The sequence below is a fragment of the Artemia franciscana genome, chromosome 16 (assembly GCF_032884065.1).
Source record: "Artemia franciscana chromosome 16, ASM3288406v1, whole genome shotgun sequence".
NCBI classification, from domain to species: Eukaryota; Metazoa; Arthropoda; class Branchiopoda; order Anostraca; family Artemiidae; genus Artemia; species Artemia franciscana.
In genome coordinates this window covers 13,959,855-13,984,775 of record NC_088878.1, presented here as the reverse complement: position 1 = coordinate 13,984,775, position 24,921 = coordinate 13,959,855, and the positions used below count along the sequence as shown (strand labels likewise).

Below are 24,921 nucleotides of genomic sequence, written 5' to 3'. Positions count from 1 at the left end.
AGATTTCTAATTGGACTTTGATAATTTCAAAATAGACATTATTTACTTAATTTGGCATCCTAAAATAAACAGATTCAGAAAGTGTGATAAGGATGTCATTAAAAAAAAGTAACTGAAACCCTGGCCTAATATAAGAATTGATAAGCTTTTAAATTGTCTTTTGTTTATTTTTATTTATAAATCAAACGTAGTTATTTGTTTATAAGAGACAAGTACACAATAACTAAATATAATTTTTTATTGGGTGAAATGTGCTAATCCCCCTTCTATGGAAAGAGTTTAAGCATTAATAAATTAAAGGCAGATAGGGTGGCCTCTATTCCAATTGTCATATTCTTATGCTTTGAGTTCGTATGTCTAACGGGTTTTACTTAGCTACCATTGGATATCATCTGGTTTTTAATCCCCATACTTCAACAAATAAAATAGTTAGAAGGTTTCGCATTTTCTAAGATTCAAGATATTATCCAGTTACGTCATCTACATTTAAGTTACAAATGGTACTCAAATATGCAGAGAACAGGGTAAGACGCTTTGAGAGCTTCTGAAAATCATGATTGTTTCTTGATATTTTCCAATAGTTTCCTCACGATTCCCCATTCTCCCATTTTGAAAAATCCCCCCTCCCCAGTATGAACTCTTGTGCACTACGTGGCTCCTTTTTTTTAACATTGCAGGATAGACGAGTTGGACACGGCAGCACATAATTTTTATCTGTGGTTGAAATAGAACATCCAAGGCGGATGTTCAACACCCCAACACTATATTTTTGGGTGCGAGAATCGCTCTTTCACTTAGCCATTTATTATTTTTATAATTTTTTAGAATATTCGGAAATACTTTTTCAATCAATTCATTTTTGGACGTCACTAAATTACAGAAATCAGCAGGTAGTTGTATACGTCCTGAAATTGAGTCTACTGTTTGACCAGAGTCATCGTTTTGCAATCGGACACGCATATTTGTAGTTAATTTTAATATTTTTACGTTTGCCTATAAATTAGAATTTTTTAGGCAAGCATTCATTTCGTCTGCAGGAGTTAAACTACGTAAAAATTGCGAATATACAACATTTTTGGCTTTCCCATTGTCTCTGCATATACAAAGCCGTATGTACTAATAATGACATCATATGCAAACGCTCTTTTTACAAACAAACATGCATACATACAACTCGTTTTTATATAGATAGATAGATAGATAGATAGATAAAATACAAATTAACTGCGTAAAACTTGCGAATATACAACATTCTTCGCTGTCCAATTGTCGCTGCATATAAATAGATTGTCAGGTTTACCGACCCTCGAACATGCAACGTACAATTGTCAATGGTAAAAACAATCAGTATTAAGATCTATACCACATTTTTCTAATGATTGACCTTGAGCTTTGTTAATGGTGATTGCAAATGCTAATCGAATTGGGAATTGCAATCTTTTAAATTGAAAAGGCAGATCCGTTGGAATCTTGGGAATGCGAGGAATAAGAACAGCCTCACCCTCAAAAGGCCCTGTCAAGATTGTGGCCTCTATTAGGTTTTCCATTGTTTTTTTTACGGCAGGTCGAGTGCCATAGCAAAGCTTTGGTGGGTTTATATTTCTTAAAAGTATTATTGGTAGGCCTATTTTTAGTTGTAGCACGTGTGGTGGAAACCCTGAGAATAATATCTCGAGGTAATAACTGATCACCGACCATAACGATGGCCACTTCGTCGATAGTTGGAGCATTGTATCTACGCACATGTTGGCCAGGAGGCGTTTTGTCAGCGGAAATAACAATTTTATGCGTATAAGTAGGCATCAAATCGATGGCTGTTTTGAACAGACGCACTAAATTATTATTTTCGTGGAAAAGATGTTGTAATTGGGAAACGATTGTCCTTTCAATGTTGGGAGAAATTTCGCAACGTGCATTCAATTCAGAATTTCTATCACTGATGAAGTACAATTGTAAAAATTTATGATTCTCGCCTGAGAATGGTAGAAGAGACCCTGCTCTATGATAAATTTGCCCTTTTACTTTGAAAGTAGACATAAATTGATCTGGATTTTCAATTTGGGCTCCAAACGACGTCATTTGGAAACATGAGTTGTATTTTCTGATTCATTTATATTCCTTATGTCCTGGTGTCCCGGTCGTCATTTATATCCCCCTGTTTTATATCCCGCTTATTTTTCAGTTTTTTCCTTTTTTTAGTTTTTTTTTACTTTTTTAGTTCTTTTAGTTTTTACGTTTTTTAGTTTTTTTTAGTTTTTTAGATGAATTTTTTTTTTAGTTTTTTACCTTTTTTTCTTTTTAGTTTTTATTGGTTTTTACCTTTTTTTAGCTTTTTATCTTTTTTATTTTTTTTTTATTTTTATTTTTAATTTTATTAGTATTCTTTTTCTCTTCTATTTTTCATTTTTCCTTTTTTTTAGTTTTTTTTAGTTTTTAGTTTTTTAAGTTTTTTCCTTTTTTTAGTTTCTTTAGTTTTTTTAGTTTTTCGGCTTTTTTATTTTTTTATTAGTTTTTAGTTTTTTTGTAGTTTTTGCCTTTTTTTAGTTTTTTCAGTTTTTTTTTTTAGTTTTTAGTTTTTTACCTTTTTTAGCCTAACCAGGATTTGAACCTGGGACCTTCATTCTCCGTTCTGACACCCTCTCTCACCGAGTGACTACTCCAGCATGTTCATTTTGGTGTTTTAAATGGTATATTATTAACCAAATTAATGTGTTTTACAATATACTAAGCATCGTCATAACAAAAATGATGGCAACTAATTTCATGACGTCAGCCGAAACATGACGTCACCTGATCCACAGATCCACAGATCCACAGACAACTTATTTTTATATATATAGATATCAACATGCTTTTATAACGTAAAAACCCTATTCTGATTTTCGTATAAAAGATGAATGCATAGGAAGTAACATTCGTTACTCCACTGTTATATTACATTACAGATTTTCGTAAAAATTTATTTTATCTAAAAATTATTTTGTTTACTAAAAAAATGTTTCTATATACAACAATTCCCTTTAAAATGAACCATTAAACAGCTCTCTTTTATGACGATTATATACCTACGATTATGACGTCACTCATCAATCTTGATCATGAAAATGCAGCTTTGTGTAAAAAATGATTTTATATTAAAAATTATTTCTGTCAATTACAAAAGGTTTCAAAATACCGCAATTTTCTTTAAAATAACCCATTAAAGAGCTCCCTATCAATATAAAGAAAGATAACGATCAAAAATGGGGTTTTTAAGGCCAAAGGAGATACTGAAAAAACACACAAAGGAAATATTTCGAGAGGACAACGACCTCTCGTCTTCAGCGCGAACAAAATAGCATATTCAAGGAAAATGCAAAAAAAAAAAAAAACAAACACAGAAAGTCAATGTGAAAAAAAGAAAAAACGCGGAAAGTCAATATAAAAAAAAACAAACAAAACCGATGAAAAAAATTAAAAGATAAATAAAATTCAATAAAAGCCAAAAAATATAAGAATTAAAACCAAATACCAACAACCATAAAACGAGTCATTGTTTTGTTGGTTTTTTCTTCGGAAGAGAGGCGGTTGTCCTCTCTTCTTTTCGGTATTTTTCAGTATTCTTGTTTGGCATGAATAAACGTCATTTTTGATCATTGTCTTTCATTATATTATGGCAGGCCGATGTGTTTTAAGAAATTATCTTAGCTCTCAATTATATACTAGTACTAGCTTTGGAGAAAAAAAAACGGAAAGAGAAAAAAACCTACTGTCAATGCGGAATATCGTAGTTCGAGCAACTTTTTTTTATTTTTCAAGCCAACATATTTTCTTTGTTGTTCAAGCCGATAGACAGGTTTGCCACTGATGGTATCACTGCAACCCGGATAGAGCTGACAGTTAATGAGTATTACAAGGTTGCACACCATCTATAAGGGTACTGGTCAATGGATTCTTTTTTAAAATCCATTAGGGAGGCCGCAAAAAACGTATTACGTCCATATTTTCTAGCTTTCTTCAAGAGGTGCTTCAGATGAATTGAAGCAAGATAACTTCGAAGAAAGTTTCAAAAAAACCTTCACAGTTAAAAAAGGTTTCATCCCTATTTTGAACTGTTATACTTTCGTCAGGGATTGAAGGAATATCCAGATGAATACAGATTTAACCTCTGAACTCTTTTTATTAAGAAAAATATGTGCATGGATGAATATAGGATGATACGTGCAGTATGGGTGCTGGGGGGAAAGCTGCTCTCTTACTGCAGAGAAAGTAGTTTATTTTTGAAAAAACTATACTTTAATTCGAAAAGCAAACCCGTTCTAAACGAGCTGTTTTTCTAGAAGCATTGTTCTTCAAAAGTTAAAACGGTAAACTGGTTTTGACGGAGAAATAGCCCTTCCTATATTTAGAGTCGCCATGAGTATAGTATTAAAAATGACCAGAAGTAAAAAAAAACAGTTTTTTCATGAAAGTGAAGAGTCATGAGAAAAATTTAAAGCGAACATAATTATTCCATTTGAAAGACCTGCCCCTTCTCCCCCACTTTCCACTAAAAATCTTCCTTTTTGGCCCCATCACATTAAAAATAAACGCTCAAACCCAAGGGCAATTGAGATGGGATAAGAAGCATTTTTTTACAATGCCCCAACCATTAAAACAGTTGAACTGAAAATACAGCTGTCAGTCCAAATGTTTTCAATGGTGATTAGTACACAAAATACTTGTATTATCCATTGAATACAATTACGGTACTTATAAGGGTTTTCTGTAAAGAAATATAAAACACTAGCTGTTGGGGAGGCGCTTCGCGCCCCCCCAAGCCCTCCCCGCGCGCGTAAGTCGTTACACGCCATATTAGTTACGCGCCATTGTAGTTGTGTCCCTGTGTCCCACCTGTGAATATAGATAGATATATATATATTTTTAACTAAGTAAAACTTGCGAATATACAACATTCTTGGCTGTCCCATTGTCTGTGCATATAAATAGATTGTCAGGTTTACCGACTCTTGAACATGCAACATAAAATTGTCCATGGGAAAAACAATCCGTATTCAGATCTATACCTCATTGTTCTAATGATTGCCCTTGAGCTTTGTTGATGGGGATTGCTAATCGAACATTCCCTGTGTCCCCGTCGTCATTTTTATATCGAGAACAGGAGCAGCCCCCCTACCACATATGGAAATGGGATATCGACATTCCCATATCGGATATCGGGATATCGACATACTCTAATACAAGTCCGTATCCAGGGGGGGGGGGGTTAGTGGGTTGGAACCCCCTCTCCACAAAAACATTTCATCAGAATCGGAAAAAGATAACGAAAATGCATAAAAAACAAATTTTTTAGGCGTTTTTTAATTTGTCTGTAAAGCCCCCCCTGGTGAAAAACAAATTAAAATGATTCACAATAATCTGAATAATATATTAAATAATAATTAAAAATTAAATTACTAATTAGTTAATAAACTGAAAACAATTTTGTAAATGAATGAAAAATTTGCTAAAATTTTGCATGAAATTTTTTTGGGAGATAGGGAGGGGGGTAACCAAGATTTTCCCCCCAGGTACACGAGAGGCCAGAACCACCATTGTAGACAACAGACTTTATGTATTTTGAAAACTCTTAAGGAATCTTCTTCCGGTCACCAGCAAAGGTTTCCTAAGGTACTTGAAGCAGGCAAAACAGGTATTTAATTTTCTATATATTTATTACTTGGCTGATTACCACCATTCTTATTAAATGTCTGACGCTTGTTTACCTATTCATGCATTGCAATACATATTCTATCGTATAGGCTACCTATTTAGGCTATAAGTCTATGCTAAAGACTATATATTTTAACTTAACAGCTAACTTTAAGAAAATAAAGTTAATTGGTAAAGCGTAAAAGGTGAATAAAAACCCTCAGTTCCTACAAAAGGTACAGATATGAAGGGGGAGAGGAGGGGATAAATATCTTGAAGAGAAAATCATTACTTCGCTTAAAAATAATTTGGAGGAGCGGACTAAACAAAATACTAAAGAATATGGAATTTTATGAGAAGTATACGAAATTATGAGAAGAAGCACGACGCTTTTGGGATAAGGGTCTGACAAATCAACTAAACTCGTGTCAACGGAATGGTCTTCTATTTGCTCCTGAAAAATATAGTCCTATAAAATCTCATCCCTTTCAATGCATCTAGGCAACTTTTCTTCACTTTTTCTAAGGGGTAGTGTCTTTAACACCGACATTATGGACGGAGATATACTCCTTCTGGAGACATAGAGAGATCGGACATAAGATCAATGCTAAGAAAATAATATGAGAGAATAAGACCTATTTATTACTGACTAAAATCTCCCAAGAACAGGAGCCGGTTTTTGGATATGAAAGGGTGGATAAGAAAGGAGAACTTCAAAAAGGGAGGATAAAAACATTGGTGGCGACAGATGTGGTAGTCTAGATGTGTAGAAAGTAAAATACATGATTAACTATAATTACCCAAACAACACATCTTTTTCACAAAAATGGGAACAAGGATAGCGATTTAATAGGGGTCCTCAGAGAGGCATATCAGGTGATGAATCCTGAATTGCATGATATTTCCCGTAAAACCACCTCACAAGCCATCCAGAAATGGCTGCCGTAGAGGCTATGATGGAAACGTCCGTAGGCTAATTTGCCGAAGTTTTAAAAAAATAGTAGGGAATAGTTAAAAAAAAATTAAAGTTGGTTTGATTTTGGATACTAGACAAAATGGATACGAAGATTCATTTAGCATAAAAATAATATTACTGCAACGACTATTAAAATAAATATTGCTAATAAAAAAAATATGTTTCAATTGGCAGACTTTTTTTTATTCTTGTTACCTTTTGTGTTTCTCTATTTTTCTTAATGTTTTTTTATTGCATTATTGCTCCTTATTTTTGTAAAAAGAAATGCAAGTCAGACAGTGTTTGCTAGTGAAATCCATTTCGACAAAACTTAAAAATTTTGTCTAATCTTATACATTCTAATTTTAAAAATAAAAAAAATTATAGATATGTGGTGTTTCACAGGCAGCGCATTAACGCTGCCTAAGTAAGGAACAAAGTGACTTCGATGAATTTTTCCACATGCCGATTTAAAAGGGATGGTTGTAGCAACTTTGGAAGGGACTCATATAATTGGGATTTCAAAATTCTATTGCTGTTTTAAAGAGTTGAAAAAGATGGGCAATCAACCACCCCTACTCCCTTATCCTTTTTGCTACCCAGCCTCCCCTAACCCCACAAGACTTCCTGTCAAGATCTTGAGACCACTTCGATATTGAATGACATAGTTCTCAAAGCCTTTGGGGCATAGGCCGCAAAACATGCAAGTTATAAAATATGCAAGTTTGCTAAACATAACTTTTTTTTTCAACTGAAATGGCCGGAAATAGACCGAAATTGCTTTGTTCCTGATTAATTCTATTTCGAGCGAGCTCTTACGGATCGTTCGACTATACCAAGATTTCCAGTGCTTCCCAGGAGTATACTCTGGAAACACCACGCATACCCGAATAAATATAAAGACGCTATGCGCACATGTGTTTTCAAATTATTTACAATATCTAGAGAACGACTAAAAGGATCAAGTTGAAACTTTGAGGAAGCATTAGAGAGGGGAATGGGGGGGGGGGAGTCAAGTAGACTTAAAAGTTTGTACTTTGGGAGGGGTAGAACTAAATAAAAAACACTTTATGGGAGCGGCTAAGGGAATAGAAATGAAAATTGTTAGGTAATCTTGGGTTAAGAAAGGGGAGAGGGTGGGGAAACGAAAGTTTGTAGTTATTGTTAGGGGTAGACAAAATCCTATGAGATAGTCAGAGATAAAACCAATTTTCAGTAAAGCGTAAATGAGTCTCTGATCTTTAGAAGCCCTATGGCCAGTTTTTAATTACGTTCTTGCTTGAATTAAAAATTAAGCTGAAATAAAAATAAAGGAATAAACTGCTCAAATTAAAATTTATAACTCATAACCTGGTCAGTGTGGGCAAGTAGCAACAATAATCTTACAAAATAACACAATAGCAATTGGTAGAGGTCCAAGAAAATTATCCAAGCCCAGCTGCGGATCTCAGTTGATTTGAGCTTGAGAGAATACTTACGTTGTCTTTAAGCACCTTCTTTTTGTCAATTTTTACAGCCGAATCTGAAAGCTTGAAATGAACAAGAGACTCATGAGTTATCCATCCTTTGTCTACATGCGCCAATCCACCATAGTTGCCGAATTCCTCAACCTCAGTAGGTTTTATTCCATCTGCAAGATAAAGTAAAGTAAAGTAAAGGATATGGCATTAGACTTTACAGTCCCTACCGGCGGTGCTGATCTCCATTTCTCAGCCCTTCAGCCAGGAAGTGCGACGGGGGGTTGGCGGCCAGCCATCCTGTGCTTTCACACACCCTTCCTGTTTACCTTCCCTAGAATTCTCCAGGTACCCATTTAGAGCTGGGTCGACTCTGGCTAAACTTACAGAGTCACGCCACTGACCCCAGTCCCAAACTAAAGAATTCGGTACACTGGGATTCGAACCCGCGGCCTCTCAGACAAAGGATCCCGAATCCAGCGCACCGACCCACTCGGCCAGGACGCTATTTAGCGTCCTGTCCAAAAGGGTAGATAAAGCCTTTTGTTAAACCTTAGAACTTGGCTTTTGTTAGGTTTTAAGAATCGGAATAGGTTAAGTGTAACTTACAAGATTAAATGAAATGACGCTATATATAGTATTGCCCTAAACTAAATGTTGTATCCAACATTTTCATATCCTTACACGAGAGCAAAAAGAAGGTTTCCAAGTATTTTACGAGAACAACTTTTGTTCGAGTATTTATTTGAGAAATAGAAATCGCAGTGTAAAGCTGAATTCTGAGGTTTCATCTTAATAAATAGTTGATACAATTTGGTTACTCAATATTTGAGCTAGTTACGCAGCTCAGTATAAATAACTATTTAATCATTTCTGGTCCCAATCATGACTGTTCTCCAGCTACCCTCTAACAAGTAAAAATAAATTTCAAAACATATCAGTGGAGATCCACTAGAGGAACATTCTTTTCTTCTCAACTTGAATACAGAAGAAAAAAAGCGTGAGATATTGGTGCCAAAGCCCCTTATTTATTGGAGCTTCTGTGATCGATGGGAAACTGCTGCACAGCAATACACAAGACTATGTAGCATGGGAATATATTCTTAATGAAACGATAAAACACACACACTGAAGCCTGCTTTGTACGCATATCTGTTTCTAACCTACTGTTCTCACAGACAGGTGCGTTGTGGAAAATGTAATGCGGTACGAATTCCACACCACATCACTACAACTGTGAAACTCTGTTCACACCACAAGTTACATTTCCTAACCATCTCATTAAGGTCCTATATTCCAAATATACCAGAATCTTTGCAGTTGGTCACTTTTTCTACATCTGAGTCACTAAATTCACATTTTTATTTGTTTGTCCTGCATGGTCCCTGACTTACGATATTGCATCTTCCCCATGATTTTGGCCAAGCTATAATTCACAGTCTAGATCTATATAGCCTAGACTGGGCTATTAGAGCGAAATTACTAAATAAACAGTTGCATTTTTCAAAAAAGGGTAGGAACACAGATTAGCAAAACAAATATCTCCCCCATTCCTGTCTGTGAAATTGTAACCTTTGGTCATACTTTGGCGGATAGCTTCCTGTTAAAACAGTCCAGTGTACTGTTCACCACATTCTGTCTGGCAAATTCCTCTCTCTCTCGAGATCTCCCTCCAAGCCTTTTGGATTAAATACGATCTCTTATGCTTAGGATGACTTTCGTCATATATTATTTGATGGAATTTAAAAGCTGAAATCAGCCTTTCAACTACCTTCATGCTCTTTTCATCCACAATCGGCAAACGTTCTAACCGCATGCGTTGGATTTTTACAACGCATACGTCTTGCAAAAGAACCGCACGAATGAGGGGCATGAGACGCTTGCGTTCCTCCGCAAAACGAAATCCGCAGCGGCTTTCCGTAGATCCATATTCTGGGTGAATATAGGGTAATCGATACATATTTTGATTATAATTGCCTCTGATTATAGAATGTCCATAAAAAATTAAAATTACGGATCTGAGGACGTACCTTAATCAAGATAAAACAAGACCTAAAGATTTATACAGAATTTACTTCTAGCATTAAATGCTCTATAAGCTATCCCCATCAAACACGAATATTAGACATACAAGCAAATTGTACTCCTAATCCCCAATCCTTTCCCAGGAATAAAATAAGCACTTATGATGGACGCAGAGGACAAAATGTAGTCCGTACCTCAGAGAGGGCGGATCAAGAAAGGGCAGTAAACACCACAACTGTGGCAGCTAGCCAGGGTTTGTTGGATTCCACCAACATGTACAGTAATTAGCTTGACGGTAGTAAAATTTCAGAGCCCTATCCTCTTTCCCAGAGACGTCGGATCAGCTATCAGCCTAGAAATACAACTATAAGCTTAACTCTTGTTTCATAATAGATTTTGTTGCGGGCCGACGTCCCCTTCTGGTAAATATGCTGATGTCAAGAATTTAGGAGCCTTTTCAGAGAGGTCAAACTTTCCTCCTCCCCTGCAAAGATCAGTTCAGTTCCCAAATAAAGGTCCTGGACTCCAAAGAGGCACAATTTAGACAATAACCGTTATTTCTGACAAAACATAAGCATCTCACCACTTCCCACTTTCGCTGAATAGGTCCATCGACCTTTGAACTGCATAAATAGACACTTGGTCATATCTATCTCCAAGCTCAGTTGATATCTGGTAACCCTTCTGGCAAAAGTCCTGATGAAAAAAATGTTGGGGCCCATCAATAAATATATATTAGATCGTGTATGGATATCCAAAACGGACAACTTATGAACCATTCACAGTGATATTTTACTAGTACAGGGATTTGACAAGCGTTAACTTGAGCAAGCCAAATTTTTCCAAGGATTTACTAATTGGCTGTAAAATCGATGAAAAATTCTGATTAGCATAAGTTAGAACTGACTCAATATCGGTGCTAGTAAAATCACATTGTGAATAACCTTTTAGACGCTAGATTTGACTTCCCATCAAGTGTGGTTGAGATCTGGTAACCTTTTCTGATATATAAGCAGATGATAATATTTCAGAAGAGCCCCCCCCCCCCCTGTGTCAGATCACAGGTGGATTTATTTCAGTCTAGTTTTTGCCCCAGGTCTTATAAAGATAATCCATTTCGGAAGATTAAAAAAGAATCAGCAACTCCATCAAAGAAAAAAAAATACAAAACACAAAAATCGGCTTGGGATTTCGAGACTAGCTTTTTCAGAAACATTTCCTGGAAATCAAGAGATACACAACTCAGATCTCAAAATTTCTAGGAGATAATTCAATGTGCTAAACAAGTTCGATACTCCACGACACCTAAGGAGTTCAAGAAAAAAGTTCAAGATAAAAGAACTTAGCTATTACAGTTCACCATCAGGCTAACTAAATTCAGCAGTGGCAATTCACTTCCAGCAGCCCTGATTAAGTCCTATAAGTTAATTATAACGTTTAAATTAGAATATCTTTCAATTTTAGTTACGCCTCAACTCGAAAAAGACATGGTAGTCTCAAAAAATATTCAAGGTAATGCCACCAAACTTTGCACACAGACTCAGCTACAAGCCACACCCTGAGGAATTATGAGAAAATAAAGTACCAGTCCTAGTGTGTAGGCATAAAATAGGCGGCGTTATTAATTTAAATAAGCTAATAAACCGGCTGTATGAGAGACCTGGCCTCTACCACCTGGATAGAAAAATGCCCTAGGGGGAACACTATGTCTGTCCTCAATCCATAAGCCAGCATACGGATCTCTAATAAACTCTTCAGAGTATTACGTATTAACTTGTGGAATAACCTTTGAGAAAGTGTTATTTTTGCACCACCTCTTCATGCATTCAAGAAGACAGTAGAAAAAGAACAGTTGGCCAAGCAATGGAATAATGACTGGGTTATTCCTGAGTCATCCATCTGGGAGAGAAATAATCTAATAAGTTAAGTGCTTTAGCCTTTTCAATTGTTCAAGTGTCCATTTCTACCAGTCAGAAATTTCAATTTCTATACAATAAATAGTGTCAATTGAGTTTAAAGGATGACAAAATCTTCAATCACATAAAGATGTCATTTAATGGAATCACTGGCCACTTTCATAATTATTTAGACAAGCACTACAGCTTACACGTTGCCGCATTTGTTCGACATTTAAGAAAAAATAAATTAGTCACGCCCATAGTTTTTGCTTATGCAGTCATTCCAACAAAATCAGTAAACTTCCGTATGTAACCTATGGCTATACATGGACATTAGAGGGGTCGTGGGACAAGACACCATTGCAGCAATAGCAGTTATCCTACTCTGAAATTTTTTTAATAATACACAAACTACTAAATAATACACAAAAATACTCCAGTGCGGCTATGAACAATAAAGTGGACAATCAAGATGTAAAATATGCTTGCAAGCCTCAAAATATTTGATAGACAAACTGATTTTATACTGCAAAATGGCTGAAAACCATTTTCTTCAAACGAAATCACGAGAACTGGTCTTACTTTTAACAACAATCTTCCTAGGCAACAGATTGGTTTCCCATTTTCGGACAACAACCTTATGCTTTGTCTGGTTATCACCAACATGTTCTTCCAAGACAACACAGGTAAAGTATCGATACTCGATCTCTTCTCCAACAGGCAATTCAATTTCCCCAGTCCAAACACAAGTTCTGTAAAATGAATTACTACTAATTTCAAAACATCTGAAAAAGGTATTTACTACTAGCCTATCTTTAATCCAAAAGTAAATCTTGTATTGTCTGCTTAGAGCTACTAAAATTACTGTATCACAAAAATTATTCCGTATATGAAAGGGGTATATGAGCGGTTCTTCCCCTCGTCAATCCTCGCTCTTTACATTAAAGCTTGAATTTCGTCCCAATTCTTTAAGAATAACCCCCAAATCACAAAAACTGTGGAATAAATAGTTGAAATTACTAAAAATACTTTAGCGTAAAGAGGAGAGTATTGCGGGAAGACGAGCACCTTATATATGTAATATTTTCTGTTCGTTTTAAGTTTCAATGCTGCTGCTTGCTTTCAGTTGAAACAACTTTTTTATCTACTTTCTCAATGTTTCTTTTTAAATAATGCTAGAAAATCCTGTGCACCTTTCATGGAAATTCTCTTTCCCCATGATAAATTCCTCCATGGAAAAATCCTCCCACGCAACCCCCTCCCCTCACCCACACCAACGTGAAAAAGTCCCCCTGAAAACGTCTGTAAACTTCCCAATAACCATTACTATATGTAAACAATGGTAACAGTTTGTAACTTGCAGCCACTCCCATGGGTACTATGCGGGATTCAGTTCTCCCCAAAGACATAGTTCTTAGATTTTTCGACTATGCTGAACAAAAAAGCTATCTCAAGTTTTTGATTGGGTGACTTTGGGGGAAAAAATGAGCGTGAGATGGGGCCTAGGTACCCTCCAATTTTTTGGCCACTTAAAAAGGGAACTAGAACTTTTAATTTTCGTTGGAATGAGCCCTCTCACGACATTCTAGGACCACTGGGTTGATATGATCAACCCTGGGAAAAAAAACAACAAATAAAGACACATCCATGCTCAGTCTTTTGGCAAAAATACGAAATTCCACATTTTTGTAGATAGGAGCTTGAAAATTCTACAGTAGGGTTATCTGATACGCTGAATCTGATGGCGTGATTTTCGTCAAGATTCTATGACTTACGGGGTGTTTCCCTCTATTTTCTAAAATAAGGCAAATTTTCTCAGGCTCGTAACTTTTGATGGGTAGGACTAAACTTAATGAAACTTATATATTTAAAATCAACATTAAAATGTGATTCTTTTGACACTACTATTGGTACCAAATTCTGTTTTTTAGAGTTTTGGTTACTACTGAGCCGGGTTGCTCCTTACTACAGTTTGTTACTACGAACTGTTTGAAACTTATGTTTTATGAGATTCCTTAGCCTTATTGCATCAAATTCCATATTTGAGTATATTAAGGTCCTTCTTACCTAGGAGCCAAGTTTCAAACTATCCAAAGAATATAAGCTTTGGTTGCACTTTCTGGCAACCGGTATTTTGCTTTTTTTTTTTTTTCGATTGTGTACAAGGGTCTCCTTGGGCCAAAAACTGGCAGAAGTTTAAATCCATATAGGAAAATAGTCCTTCTGTACTGGGGTCCGCTTAGCCTAAGGACTTGAGAATATAAGTTTTCAGTTTATTAGAAAAAAGAGTGTGCTTGCCATTTTTGGCAAACATCTTAAGATATTAATTTCCTCTTGGGCAAAGGACTTAGGGCTGTGAGTTTCAAACTGATCATGGATCTTGAAATTTGATATATAGCTAGCACACAACTCTTTAATAGCTTATAGCCAATACTATGGGACTGTCTCCAATTCACAAGCTAAAATATGAACAAATAGATTGAGGAGTCTTTCAACACGCTTTCTAAATATACTAATTGCTAAAATTGCAAAATTCTTTTTGAGCCCTCAAGGTGACACCTTGTTCCATACTTTTATGGCTATGAAAAATATTATACAGACATACCACTGTGTTCAATATTCCATGCAATACTGATATTGCAAGTCACCTATAATAAATTAATGTATTAGATAAAACAAATCATTTTTTTATCTTTTTTCAAAATGGCACTATGAGCCAATTGTTGATGAAAAACAAACACAATAGAGAGAGAGAGAGAGAGAGAGAGAGAGAGAGAGAGAGAGAGAGAGAGAGAGAGAGAGAGAGAGAGGGGGGGAGACAGAGAGAGAGAGAGAGAGAGATCGGTATATTTAAAAACTATCATAGCATAGCTAAATTCAGTTTTTTCACAAAAATCATACATTTAAACGAAAATCACACACTACGACTCAGCATTAAAAATGGGTGTGAAGAAAGGCACAAATGAGTTGGAGTAACGATTAGTTCGTACTTTAGGGGGTACAAGTTTATTTTGTAACTGAGTTCGGCTATTGGGAGGGGCTGGTTCGGGTAGTATTGATCGGTGGCTCTTATTGGCTAGGACGGATTTTCCAAATTGCTGAATAAGGTGTTCAAGCTGGGCTTTAAGTGGAGATAAATTTAATTTAGTGAGGGCTTGATCATAAGGTATGTCACAGTTTCGGAGTATAATCCTTGTTGCTCTCTTCTGGACGCAAAATATGTCGCATAATAGGTACGCTGTGCGGATAGCACATGGACCCCACACCGGGTACGCGTACTCAAGCAACGGGCGAACATAACAAATGTAGGCATGGAGAAGACTTTCAGTATCACACCCAAAACGCCTCATTTTGGTAAGTGTCTGAAGGCTTGCATTAGCCTTGTGGACGGTTAAATTAATATGGGCACTGAAACTACAGTCACTAGTGAAAGTTTCTAAGATTTTTATTTCGTTCACAATCGTGAAAGGGACTAGAGGCATATCTATATTCCGCTTCAGAGGGTTGAAACGAATTATCTTCGACTTGGCTACGTTAATGGTAAGATCATGACTTGAGCATTCGGTCTTTAGCTGATCAAATAACTGGTCTGAAAACTGCTTTGTTATGATAGTGTTTTCGACCAGGTAAGCGAGCACTATGGACAGATCATCTACAAACTTGTAACGGTCGTCGTGATGATTAAGTAGGGAATTAATTACAGCCAGGAAAATTATTCCAGCTAATTTCGTGCCTTGTTGGGGCCCCGCAAGAAGTATCTGACCATGATGAGTCCGAATCGTTTTCGTGGAGTGCAAAGACTTTTTTTTCGGCCAGTTAAGAAGTCAAGTACAAGGCCAAGGGTGCGTCGTTTAGCCCCCATTTCCTGGAGATTCATGCCTGCAGTCAGGTGGCGGATTAGGTCAAAGGCCTTTCGGAAATCGACTGCGCAAATGTAGACGAAACAGCTACCTTTTTCAAGCCATTGGAGGACACAGTCAAACATCCGTACTAGGTAGATTGTAGTACTACACTTGGGGAGTCCACCGTACTGGAATTTATCAATACGCCCATGAATTTGTTTCAGAAGAAACTTGAGTATAAAGGCCTCAGTTACTTTCGCCAAACAAGGTGTAAGTGAGATCGGGCGGAGATCGTCGCATGCATTAGGAGCGCGCTTTTTGGAATAATTCTAATATAGGCCCTTTTCCACTGTGACGGGAAATAGCCAGAAGCAAAACACTCGTTAATGATGCTGGATAGTGGTAATGCTATGAAGGCTGCATATTCAAGTAGCAGTTTGGCACGTAATTCAACAGGGTATGAAGATGTATTCGGTTTGATCTTCCATAATTCCGTGTAAACGTCAAACTCACTGACTATTATGTTGTTCTCTCGCTCACATTTTTCAAGTATGGTTGACTTTTCATGTGCCGTAATAGAACGCAAACCAACAAGATCAGCAAACTTCTATTTGCAGCCTGATGCAACATCTGTCCCATGAGGAGGGGGAGGAGGATTGGAATACATGTGCTGAATGCATGTACAACAGTGTTAATTATTATGTTAATAAAAATCATGAAATGAGGAATAGAATGGTTCATTTATTTTTAAATCTTGTTTTTGGTTTATCTTGCTTTATCTTGTTTTTGCCTTAGAATGTAAATTTACTATGACTAAACTGAATGAAATAGAAAAAGCCTTTTATAAACCAACACAGAACATAAAAGAGAAAAATGCCTTACTGAAAATGAGCCAAATGACGAATTACTTCTACTGGTCATACATTAAATTGCTTTTCATTTTAACATATGTTTTACATCATCTTTGAACAATTCAATTAACAAAGAGATACAATGATTCAAGCATTAATACAACATAGGTAACATACTATTTAGAGCTATGGCTGGCACTTTTAATGAGTAGGTGAGGCAGAATTGTAACAGAAACAATCATAATATTTTGAAAGAGCATTCATTGGTAAATCAAATGGTATATCTATTTTGTTATTGCAAACTTTACTTTAGAAGAGCCAATAGCCTACACCATGAATTGAAATGGAAAGAAACATAAAAACATGATTAATTTTCAGCATATTATAAAGTTATTATTGTGTTATGATAGTGTTCTTGTCTTTTGGAGCTTTGTAAATAAGCTAAGGGGTGAGGGATGACAACTACCATTGTAGGAAGGATTTTATTCATCAAGAGTGGTGAATAGGGAAATAAATAGTATGCTACTAGTGTTTTAAAATTATAGTATTTCCTTCAAAGGAGGAATGAATGTGAACAACTACCAAGGTCTAAGAAGAGATGCCCAGTAGTTGGACAGCTAAAGTTAAGTCACTAAAAATATTTATGATACAAACTAGAAAGGGGTTTGTATCACCATTAGATTTATCTAAATTATCTTAATAAGTAAGCACTTAGCTTGAATACTGACAATACAAATAATTTCTAATGGACATATAGTAAACAGTGGATCCTGGTCATGGACAAACAAATTAAGGTTAAGCCTAAGCTTGGAAAACGCCAACTAATCTCAGGCATGGAATCTTAAAGTTGAACCATTATAAGATATGAAGATAAATCATATCTCTGATTTATTATCACATAAAGTTATACTTTCTCAGTGTAAATATGTAGGAGTGTCAGATACATATTTTTTTTTCCATTGAATCAACAAGGTAAATAACAACCTAAATTCAACGTAATGGGTTTGAAATATATTGACAGGTAATAAAAGTAAGTTTCAGGCCAAAGCAGAATATCATATAATGTAAAGGGCTAGACGCATGTAACTTTTTGGCACTGATTTCAGCAGCTAAGTTGCAAAAAAAAATAGCAGCAACTTGCAACAACTTGCAGTTTATCAATAGTTGCATGACTGATTTCAATTTAGTCCTTTTGATTTTTCTTCTGAAGAGAATGAAACAACTGAGGATTGTAACACCTCAGGAAGAACTTTTATTCATGACCATGATGAAATCTGGAGGTGTTTTGTAAATCAGCATTAAAAACTAGAAAAATTTTCAAGCTCAAATTGCAGTAGTAGTTTTCTTTGTAATTTGGTGCAAAAAAGTCATGTGTGACTGGCCCTTAAAGGATAATATTTTCTAATATTGCAAGTCTTACACAACAGAGCAAAATAAGTGATGAATAATTGTGACTTTCTTAATGCTCTCTGCCCTAGACAAAAAGCAAACCCCCACAGCCTTTTGCTTCAAATATTGTTAAGTCAGTGGTGATATCCATGATAGAGTATGGATCATTTACATATGGATCTGCTAAGAAATGTCTCCTGAAGAAACTTGACACTACCCTCCATGCAATCTTCCAAAGAGCTTTTGGTGGCCTAAAATCAACTCCCATTGCACCTATATGCTGTGAAATGAAGATCCAGTCTCTTAACTCCAGAAGAAAATATCTCCTTGCAAGATATTTTGCAAAGAAGATGACTCAAGAACCACATTATCTACAAAGAAATCATTATCCACCCCAACCCTGATGTCTGCTTTAAACCAACAGATATGTCATTTTTGCAGGGATTCCTTTGACTTCCTGGCATGGAAGAATTCATGGAGAATGGCAGGCTGACTGTTAATGTGGATGATGATTCTCCAAGGGCCTAAAAAGGAATTGGGGAATTGATTATTCTTAAGATCAGAATTCATCTTTAGAATAACCAACCCAAGCAGTGATGAAAACTATATTCCTGGGAAAGTTGGCAGAATATCAGGACTACATCCAAGTTTACACAGATAGCTCAAAAATGAAAAAAAAAAATGTATTTGTGCAGTAGTTATACCTTCACAGAGCCTGTCTCTTTCCTACCATGTACCCCCTAACCTGAGAGTTTTCTCTCCAGAGCATATGCAGGGATCTGCAGCTTATGGAAATTTTCTCATCAAGCCTAACAGAGATCAAACATCAGAAGTATATTGTCTGCACTGACTTGCTGTCAGCTCTGAAATTACCTTTCACACCAGCAACATCAAGCAAGAAATGTCGCCATTGAGATTAAAGATTGGGTTCCACAACTAGTAAGAAAGGGTATATCAGTTCTATTCATAGGGATTCCAGCACACTGTGGTATAACAGGAAATGAATTAGCAGACCAGGTTACAAAACCAGCCTCCCAACTGGGTCTGATCGCTCGAACTCCTATTAATGGTCCTGAATTCCTGTCTCTAATCATTTCAAACAAAGAAAAAGATGCTTGGCTTTATTCTTCTCATATCCAGCTCCTAGATCTCTATGATTATAAGCAGCCAGCAAAAGAAATACAAATCTTGCATCCTTTTAACATGCCTCTTCTGTTTTAGATGTGGCCATGCTAAGACAAAATAAATGATATTCCATTAAAAATGGCCCCATCCTCCAATTGCAACACATATGGAGTATATTAAAACATATGTCACTTCATTTTCAACAGTAGAAAATCTGAAAAAGAGAGGGAAGCGCTAAGGAAATGTTATGAGAAGGCATTCTGTTCTGAGACAACACACAACTCTTCCTTGGGCTTGATGACTAAGCAAAAACCTTTTAGGTAGATTTGTTAAGACTACTGGTTTAGTTCATTCCCTATAAGATAGTTTTTTAACTCCCTATAATAGTTCATTTTAGACTTGTCAATATTTTATCTGTTTTTATTAACTACGTCATATATGTTTAGATTTTTTTGGTATATGGACAGGTATAATGTAAATTTGTATAATTCACTTTAATTCTATAAGTATTTTAATTGCTATAAGAAAAAGCACAGCTGCATTATTCTGATTCCCGTTTTTCAATGTAATCATTTGCTGCAGGTGAATAACCCCCTACCAATAGCAATATAAGTGATACAGGATCTGGTTAAATGAATATTGACTGAAGTGACACCCGAACAAGCTAGTGATTACAGAAGGCACAGAATAACTGAGTGATAGGGATGTATATGACCTATTGGTTGAACATGTCAAATCTCTGACAATAACAACTACATCAATAGAGTTAACCTTGAAGCCTGCCTTAAAAATCTGAACCCAAACAAATCAGTTGTGCCAGATGCCATTTCCCCTTTACTCCTCAAAGAAGAACATGCTGAACTGTCTCTTCCTTTTACTCAGCTTTTCCGGAAGTCTCTAGATTTAAAGTGTATACCTGCAGAGTGGAATTTAGCAAATATTACCCCAGCATGGAAAGGAGGCAACAGAGATGAGGCAGTTAACTATAGACCAATTGGTATCGCCTCTGCTGTGGGAAAAATACTCAAAAGCATAGTCAACTCCATAGTCATTCAACAACTAACTCAAAATAAGATGTTGTCCCCATGCCAACATACTTTTTGTTTCATTAGATCAATTGAGCCCAACCTTATCAATGCATATGAATATGTCACTAAACTTATAGATGAGGGTTACCCAGTTGACACAGTTTTGCTGGACTTTGCTAAAGCATTTGATAAGGTGTGCCACAGGCAACTGCATATTAAGCAAGAAGCTATTGGCATTAATACAGAAACTACTGAATGGGTGATGCTTAGCTTAGTAATAGAAAACAAGCAGTTAAAGTGATTGGGGATAATGGACAATCATTTCTCTCTGATGTTGTGGAAGTAAGAAGTGGAGTAAAGCCACAGTCCTGGGCCCAACTTAATTTAATATTTTCATAAATGATCCACTTTGTAACATCAAAAATAAAATAAGCCTCTATGCAGATGATTCAAAGGTAATTTGTTTAGTTGAAAATTCAGGAAAACCAAAACCATTTAATCAGACTTGGAGTCATTTACTTGCTGGGCAGTGACTTGGAAGCTGAAGTTCAACATCCAGAAATGCAAGGTTATCCACACTGGTAATAAAAGTTTAGTTTCCATGCCCAGACTATGGCAGCAAAGGCCAGTCAGACTCTCAGTACATTTAAGAGAACTTTCAGTAGCCATTCCTCAGTTGTTTCAAAGCTCTTTAAAGGTTTAATTTGATATAAGCTAGAGTTTGGCATGTGCATTGCCAAGCCAATTAACAAATCTGATCAAGAAACTATTGAATCAGTTCAGAGGCATACAACTAAATGCATCCAAGGTTTCTATAGCATTCCTTACCCCTCCCAGCTTGGAAAAGAAAATTTACCCTCATGGACTTATTGCTGATAGAGAGTGGATATGATTATGGCATTCAAGGTGCTCAACCATAAAGAACTTATCTCAAATGTCTCTTCAAGGACAAGAAGACATGATCAAAACTTTTCAAGAAGCCTGTCAACTCAAGGTTACATAGTATAAGCTTTTTTAATTGGGTGGCGAATCTATGGAGCTTGTTAGACCAGGAAACAATCTCTTGTGCCAGTATTGAGTCATTCAAATCATCAGTTGATAAAGAATGGTGCAAAAACCTGAGGCAATTATTTTGGGACTCACCTGATCAGTCAGCACACAATCTTTGGTAAAATTCTAGTTTAGCTACTTTTTGCTACCTTGGAAATGGGTTGGAAAGGGGTACTTGAAAACCTAGTAAACAGCAAACAACAGTCCATAGTAACCAAAAGTTAAAGAACATGTTTTGAAAAAAATTGCCTTGTGGAAGAAAAATTGCCATCTGACACTCACTCAGGAATGGTGACTATTATTTCGGTTTGTCTTAAAAGTAAAAATTTATTGTGAAAAGAAATTTACAGTGATTTCAAAAAGAAAAAACCTGAAACCACTCAAAAATGGCATCAGATCAAAATGAAAAGTGTACTGTTGGAATCAGAATAATCAAAAACAATAGACAGGGAAATTACAGTCCCCCACCTTGAACAACAAGGAAATCACTTTTTTGGGGCTATTAGGCTAGCAGAACTTTTGACTTTTGTGTTTTCAGTAAAGCATTAGTTTTATATAGCCTAACCCTAAAAGCATAGGGAAAAATAGGTAAAATTATAGCAGTTCATATTACTCGCTTACCAATAACGTAAACATATTACTTGATGCCTTTTTTTATGCTCTTTACAAATATAATAATTGCTTCTACCTTAAATTCAAATTTAAGCACTTTTTGACCTAACCTAGCTTTATTATAAATAATTTCAGCACTGAGAAAATGTAGCATTATTTTTTCAAAAATGATGGAATAGATAGGCCTAGTACTGAGAAAATATAGTATTATTTTGTGGAAAATGAGCAATAAGTCATAGTTTAATTAAAATTCATCATTTTTAAGAGCTCAAAAAGTGCTAAAATTTGAATTTGTGGTAGAAGTTATTATTATATTAATTAATTTTATCTCCATTTCATACAAGATTAAATACAGTGCTATATTACTGGCTGAAATCAGGTGATCTACTTCTAAATAGCTTGTTATTTAATTGGAAGCTACATCATTCCCCTTTATGCCAATTCTGCTTTTCAGCAGATGAAACTATCCAGCATGTATTATTTGATTGCCAGGCTCAGAGTGAGGAGACTATTGCTCTAAAGCATTTCTGCTCCTTGGCTAAGATTCCAAATACTTATACAGCTATCCTGGATTCTAACCTGTCCTGGGATATTGATTGTAAGTTATTTAAGGCATCAATTGATATCTTAAAGAAGAGAAATATTGTTTAGTAACAATTAAAGCTTGAAGAAGTCAGTTTTAAAAGTATGTGATTTATCTACAGTTTTTGATCGCCCAGAAGAGAGCAGGAATGAGTAGAAAGAGCCATACTGGTACCAGCTGGCCTAGCGGCCTTAAACTGCTGGGGACAGGTAGCTCAGGTACTTGCACTTCCCACAATCAATACCAGTGCATTATTGCACTTATAATTGAGTGTATTCATTTTTTGCTGACTGGAGGAGAATAGTGCTTCCAGTGGCTAGTTTTTCTGAAGAAGAAGTCAAAGAGGTGAAAGGACTGGGTGTTGGTCCATATACCTCCCTGCAATTTTTGAAACTGGATTATATTCATAAAGAACATAAAGAATGGCATCAAGTGGTATGTTCACTTTATTGGTAAGTCAGTTATATGAACTGTCATAATTTTTTGAAAATTTGTCATTTTTAAGAGCTCAAAAACTGCCTAAAATTACAAATAAACTTACAAATAAAGTGAACATGCCACTTGACACCTTTCTTATGTTCTTTACAAATATAATAATTGCAGTAAAATTCTAGTTTAGTGTCTTCTTGCTATCTTGGAAAGGGTTAGGAAAATGAAACTTTCAGGGATGGGACTATATGCTAAAGTATGTCCCAGGAAGGTATGTTGAAGTACATACCTCCACTCCCTCTGTAATAAGCATAAGTAAATGAATATAAACTATTATTGATTAAATGTTAAAAACCATTCCTTTTCAAAAATCTAATTAATAAATCTTTATTGAGTTTTAGCCAATTTGATGCATGTCATTCAACCACAAAAAAATACCTTGGCTGGAAAAATGTGGTTTTTTGGGAAAGTATAAAAAGTAAAGTTTTCTAGCTTTTGTTGTTCTTAAGTCAATTGTCATCTAAAAAGGATATAGCATAAGTAAGTGTGATTTAGGTTTTGTTGAGCATCTTTATAAATGTTAATGGTTTAGTAACAATTAAAGCTTGAAGAAGTCAGTTTTAAAAGTATGTGATTTATCTACAGTTTTTGATCGCCCAGAAGAGAGCAGGAATGAGTAGAAAGAGCCATACTGGTACCAGCTGGCCTAGCGGCCTTAAACTGCTGGGGACAGGTAGCTCAGGTACTTGCACTTCCCACAATCAATACCAGTGCATTATTGCACTTATAATTGAGTGTATTCATTTTTTGCTGACTGGAGGAGAATAGTGCTTCCAGTGGCTAGTTTTTCTGAAGAAGAAGTCAAAGAGGTGAAAGGACTGGGTGTTGGTCCATATACCTCCCTGCAATTTTTGAAACTGGATTATATTCATAAAGAACATAAAGAATGGCATCAAGTGGTATGTTCACTTTATTGGTAAGTCAGTTATATGAACTGTCAAAATTTTTTGAAAATTTGTCATTTTTAAGAGCTCAAAAACTGCCTAAAATTACAAATAAACTTACAAATAAAGTGAACATGCCACTTGACACCTTTCTTATGTTCTTTACAAATATAATAATTGCAGAAAAATTCTAGTTTAGTGTCTTCTTGCTATCTTGGAAAGGGTTAGGAAAATGAAACTTTCAGGGATGAGACTATATGCTAAAGTATGTCCCAGGAAGGTATGTTGAAGTACATACCTCCACTCCCTCTGTAATAAGCATAAGTAAATGAATATAAACTATTATTGATTAAATGTTAAAAACCATTCCTTTTCAAAAATCTAATTAATAAATCTTTATTGAGTTTTAGCCAATTTGATGCATGTCATTCAACCACAAAAAAATACCTTGGCTGGAAAAATGTGGTTTTTTGGGAAAGTATAAAAAGTAAAGTTTTCTAGCTTTTGTTGTTCTTAAGTCAATTGTCATCTAAAAAGGATATAGCATAAGTAAGTGTGATTTAGGTTTTGTTGAGCATCTTTATAAATGTTAATGGTTGTATTGTGCTTGTCCTGTATTTTCAGTTAATACAGTAGTTGAAAGAGAACCTTGGATTTCCTTAGTTTGAACTTGGTCAGAACCAATGCATACTTGTCTAGGCATTTGGGATTGACTGTGGTGTTGTAGTTATCTATGCCTGCAGCTGCTAGCACTGAGTGTTTCAAACCTGGCTGGCTCGCCTTAACAAGTGTTAAGGCCCCCCAAAAAAGATTCACACCAGGCAGTTGACTGTTGGGCTAGTACAGTCTTCAGGCACAGCAAACCCAGTGACCTAAGAGCATTACACCTCTCCATCTAGAGGGTCCTGACCTTTGATGACCTTTCAAAATATGTGGGTTATAAAAGTAAAACCTTGCAAAATAAATCTTCTGCTTGAATGAAGCACAACAAAATTGTTTTCAGCTTCACAACTTTGCTCAATACCAATTTATTAGGTTTTAAAGATAGGCTATACAAATATAT

At 35.7% G+C, this 24,921-nt stretch overlaps 1 protein-coding gene across 2 annotated transcripts in view; it reads right to left on the bottom strand.

Annotated features, from left to right (window-relative positions):
* Positions 1-24,921, bottom strand: part of LOC136037101 (glycerophosphocholine phosphodiesterase GPCPD1-like) — a 93,199-nt gene that overhangs the window by 67,369 nt on the left and 909 nt on the right. For both annotated transcript variants that reach the window (XM_065719557.1, XM_065719555.1), the window contains exons 2-3: positions 12,588-12,757; positions 8,104-8,255 (exon numbers count right to left, since the gene is read on the bottom strand). In XM_065719557.1, the coding sequence (XP_065575629.1) occupies positions 8,104-8,255; positions 12,588-12,757 (322 nt within the window). The remainder of the gene's footprint in view (positions 1-8,103; positions 8,256-12,587; positions 12,758-24,921) is intronic.